Source organism: Salvia splendens, chromosome 15 (genome assembly GCF_004379255.2).
Source record: "Salvia splendens isolate huo1 chromosome 15, SspV2, whole genome shotgun sequence".
NCBI classification, from domain to species: domain Eukaryota; kingdom Viridiplantae; phylum Streptophyta; class Magnoliopsida; order Lamiales; family Lamiaceae; genus Salvia; species Salvia splendens.
The window spans coordinates 34,778,321-34,783,007 of NC_056046.1; the positions used below are offsets into that span (position 1 = coordinate 34,778,321).

The 4,687-nt window shown below is 33.2% G+C and overlaps 1 protein-coding gene across 2 annotated transcripts; it reads right to left on the reverse strand.

Moving 5' to 3' along the window:
* Positions 1 to 342: 342 nt before the first annotated feature.
* On the reverse strand, positions 343 to 3,372 carry LOC121768075 (probable serine/threonine-protein kinase PBL11). Of its 2 annotated transcripts, none has more exons than XM_042164426.1 (6): positions 2,991 to 3,372; positions 1,925 to 2,202; positions 1,713 to 1,859; positions 1,090 to 1,226; positions 898 to 1,012; positions 343 to 673 (listed from the first exon to the last, which is right to left on the reverse strand). In XM_042164426.1, the coding sequence occupies exons 2-6, from the start codon at positions 2,079 to 2,081 to the stop codon at positions 531 to 533; spliced, it is 699 nt and encodes a 232-aa protein (XP_042020360.1). In that variant the 5' UTR covers positions 2,082 to 2,202; positions 2,991 to 3,372; the 3' UTR covers positions 343 to 530. The 2 variants fall into 2 exon arrangements, with proteins under 2 accessions (XP_042020360.1, XP_042020361.1); XM_042164427.1 differs by having other exon boundaries at positions 1,713 to 1,848; positions 1,929 to 2,202; positions 2,991 to 3,351.
* Positions 3,373 to 4,687: the final 1,315 nt, after the last annotated feature.

Genomic DNA, 4,687 nt, shown 5'->3' on the forward strand with positions numbered 1-4,687 from the left:
ATGAATAATATAAATTAAAGATACATTTATTGATCGCATCGCTATCGAAATATGTGGAGATAATACATATTAACCATATGAGTAAATCATTAATCCAGACATTGTAGCTAACTTTTGCCCATATTAAAAGAATGAAAGCCAGCACGATTTGGAACATGACTAGAAAAATCACCACAATTTAACACCAAAATTGAATCTCATTTACTAATATTCAACAATGAAATAATTGATTCAACAATAAAGTCATACCAGCATTTTCTCATCTCACTTCATCAGTCAACATTTTCATCTGCTAAGACCATTCCATGTTCAGAGGAATGACTTCGATAAAACATAGTAAGATGCATAGTAATGGTCATATGTTTATAGATACACTCTCATACATTAATTGAGAGTTTGTAACAATTTCCTTTACAAGCATCAAAACATAACCAAGCATACATTGGTATTACAGTGATTCAAGCACACCTACAACCTCGGACATTTTTGGTCGTAGTCTTGGTTCTATACACAGATATTGCGGACAGGGTTTAGGGTTTAAAATAAGGTTTTGCAAAATCAATTAGATTATACTCTCCCGCAGGCTGTTTAGGGTCAATAATTCGATGCCCTGACATTATTTGGAGCAAAACGGCTCCAAAACCATACACATCAGATCCCGTAGTCAAGTGACCTGTACATAAAAAAACAGCAGCATTCAAAAAAGACAGCCAGACCAGTAGCTAGACATATAAACTAACTAGGTTTAGAGATGTGACTGAACCACAGATTGAGCTGAGTTCGTATATAAGGTGTAGAGTAGAAACCAAACGAGCTGAGTTTGAGCTCAGGCCTAGTTTGTTTGGTTTACAGCTCTAAATTCTAATCATTCTTTTCAATTAGTACTTAGAACAGAACCTGTTGTCATGTACTCCGGAGGATCATATTCGTATGTACCAATAACTGGACTTGATACATGAGTCGAAGGACCATCTATTGCAAGACCAAAGCCCGACAACTTGCTGTTAAAGTCCTACAATAGAGCCAAAATTGAGTTTTGATTACATACGAGAACAGTTTAGAAAGATTCAAAAACTTCGCCAAACTTACGCCATCTAAAAGAATGTTACTACACTTAATATTTCGATGTATGACCGGTATTTCCAAGTCATGCAAGAAGGAAATAGCTCTTGCAGCACCTATAGCCACTTTGACTCTTGTTGCCCAATCAAGGAAATTATGCCCTCCTATCGAAACACAAAAATTGACATTTATGACCATGAAAATCCACATTGTAAAGAGTAACTCAAAAATTGTAATGGATATGTGCATATTTTGTTGATGCCATTTAGAATGCTTTTATCGAAAACAAGAGTCAAAGGGTTGTCTACTATAAAGTATTGAGAATATTCAAGATTGGATACTTTTATCATAAATCATGGAAATTAATAAGCAAGAGGCTTGTCATATTCCAAAGTTTCAATCCATCATAGTAAACAGCAGAGTAGACTTGGTATATTTTCCTTTTTGAGTTCTTCTATTAAACTTGGCTTATTTCTGTCTGGCTAATGAGGGCCACACACCTTTACACCATAATCTTACTCTAATGAGACAGAGGAGACGAAGGGAGTACTAATGTTTAATAATGCTATTTTTCGAGAGGAGACATCTAACAATTTTTACGAAGAAAATGGTGAGATGTTATGGAAGTAAGACAAGTATGCCAAATTTACTTGTGAACAAATGGTTGTCCAAGCTTCCTTTGAGTATGAACTCGTATACCAGAATCCTGTTGTCTGCACTGCAGATATATCCGACAAGTTTGATTAAATTTGGGTGATGGAGTTGACTCAAATAATGTATTTCATCCTGCAACAATTCTGAATGGTTGGTAAACATTGCACTGTAAAACTAAGCACTAAAGAGAAGTTAGAGGGGAAAACACCTACTGCCAACTGCCTATTTCCTTGATAACCTCCGCGTTTCAACTTCTTGATAGCAACAGTAATTCCAGTTCCAGGCTTCACTGCGGTAAGATTGTGTTCATGGATCCATCCTTTATAAACACAACCATTTGCCTCTGCCCCTTTCCCCCACAACATGCCTGGGTGAATGTTTTTGGTAGCTTTTTTTATCTCCCCATACTCTATGGCCTTCACATCACGGAAAACGAAAGTTTCCTGACTAGATAGATCTGCATGATCGAGTCTCTCGCCCGAATATCTATAATCTCATCAAGATCACAAGAGAATATTAAAAGATGCAAGTCAGAAAGTAGTTGTATGTAATCATATATCGACACAGAGAAACTTTGGGGACTGTAGGAATGGACTAAAAATTGCTCATTACATGAAATTACCAATTTATATATCTAAATAATTGACAATCTTCCCTGAGAATGGTGCTTTGATTACTACTTCACACAGTTTTATCACTTTCCAATACTAAAACCAACATTGTCTCTTTACAGAAATCAAAACATAAAATAATTGCAAGAACTTAGATATAGTACAAAATTATATTGAACCATATAGTGTTCAATATAGGGTGCGTTATAATGCTAAATTTTCTTAAATTGCAAAGTTGCTAACTCATCAACATTGTGTATTAAAATTGTCAACACGATCACATTAAAATGTAGTAACACATTTGTGTTGACATTTTGATGAACTATGTTGACATTTAAATATTAATGTCAACACAATGTATTAAAATATCAAATTAAGTTTATGTTGACATTTTTAATACAATACGTTAATGAGTTAGCAAGTTAACAATTTAAGAAAAGTTAGCAATGGATCACATCCCGTTCAATATAATAGCAAAAAATTGGAATCCGATTTGTTCTAAAACTTCATCAACTCTTCACAATAATGTAGAGAAAGAGAATGAACAAAATCAAGCCTTTAAGCCAAAATATAATCAATAAAAAAACCCCTAATTCCTCATCATCATATTTCTCATAACAAAATAGGGCACAAAAATTGATAACAAATGGAGTAATTGAATACCGAGAGGAACATCGGAATCAAAGCTGAAATTAGTTGAATTTGAGGTGCTGAAGCTGTCGCAGAGTGCAAGCCGCCGGAACTCTTCTCTCTTTAGAACAGCTGCAACCAACTTCTCCCAGTTATCATAGTTCCGATACATTGAATCTCAAAAAATTCAATATCTTTTTTGGATAATTGAGCGTAAAAGCTTGCATAATTGAGAACAGAATGTTGAGATAATCATCCACCACCGCAAGTGGAAACCGCCATCTTTGACTATCAATTTGTAAAATTCTACTGTGATAAATGGTGCACATGCCTTTGAAGTTTTGTCTTCCACAAATGCGGCCATTGGAGATGAAAATCTGCAGCTCAACTCCCATATATGTACCATCTGTTACTATGTCTTTTTTTAATGCAGAGTTTAAGAAATGGATGACGGAAAAATAAAAGTAAATAAAATAGGTAAGAGGATTAACAAAAAAAATATAAATAATGCATTTGAATTTATTTTAAAATAAAAAAATTATTAAATTAACATGTACTCTTTATTCCTTGACGGTACGAATTGTAAGAATTGTTAAGAAAAATAATGAAAAAAATTAATAGAATATGAGTCTTACTTGTATATGGACTAAAATAAAAAATGAAACTCATATTCACGGACGAAGAGACTTTACATATGTACCCAACTTTGGCGCAGAACTAAACAAAATGAAATCTCAGTTCGATTCAATAAATAAAACTGATTCTATGATCGATGTAATTAAACATGTGTGCATTTTTAATGTGCCGAATAAAATAATTAAAAGCTTCAGATGATTGGGCCCAACACCATGCTAAGTCGAGGCCCAGTAGAAATAAACCTGCTCAAACCCACGACCCGGAAACAAAAACTGTAAGTTCCTAAAAAGGTTTCCAGAGATTTTCGTTGATTACAATATACTTCCTCCGTTTTTTAAAAATAACAACTATTTTCATATTGGGTCGTTCTTTAAAAATAAAAATTTTAAAATCTTTTTATTTTAAGAGATGAACCTCACAATCCACTAACTCTGTTTTTCACTATTTTTTCTCTTCTCTCTCTTACTTTAATCATTATTCTTTTCCTCTCTCTTAATTAATTTACTAATTTTTCTCACTTACTTTGCCAATTGTGTATTAAAATCGGTGTCGTTTCAAATATTTTTATTTTTTGAATACAGAGGGAGTATGTTTTGAAAGATTATATTTTGTATCAAGAACATCTTCAATCTGGTTACTCAAACCAAAAGGAAAAATAAGGAAAAATGAATGGAAAAAATTGAACTCATTTAGGCATTTATTAAACAATTTCTACAGCCAATTCAAATCACAAACAAAATAAATATAATCTCCCTATTTCTTCGAAATTTTAGCCAAAACTTGTTGAATCCAGAAACTCCTAACAATTTTCACTCAAAGAATAAAAACCGAAGCCAATTCAACAACATAGAGAATGGCCTTACACATTTTATTGAACACTTTTTTCTCCCAAATTTTATACTCCCGTCTCCGTCCACAAAAAATATGGCATATTTACCATTTTTTGCTGTCCACAAAAAATAGAGCACATTCATTTATGGAAAGTTTCCACTAACACTACTTCTTTCTTATTTTTTTAATTCTCTCTTACTTTACTAATTATACATTAAAACTCGTGTCATTCACCAATCACTCTATTTTCTGTGGATGGAGGG

Coding starts and splice junctions, on each gene's coding strand:
- LOC121768075 (XM_042164426.1), bottom strand. CDS start 2,081: ATGTTGTGGGGGAAAGGGGCAGAGGCAAATGGTTGTGTTTATAAAGGA. Junction 1,013..1,089: donor GTAACATTCTTTTAGATGGC/GTAAGTTTGGCG, acceptor GCTCTATTGTAG/GACTTTAACAGCAAGTTGTC. Junction 674..897: donor TCCGGAGTACATGACAACAG/GTTCTGTTCTAA, acceptor TTTTATGTACAG/GTCACTTGACTACGGGATCT.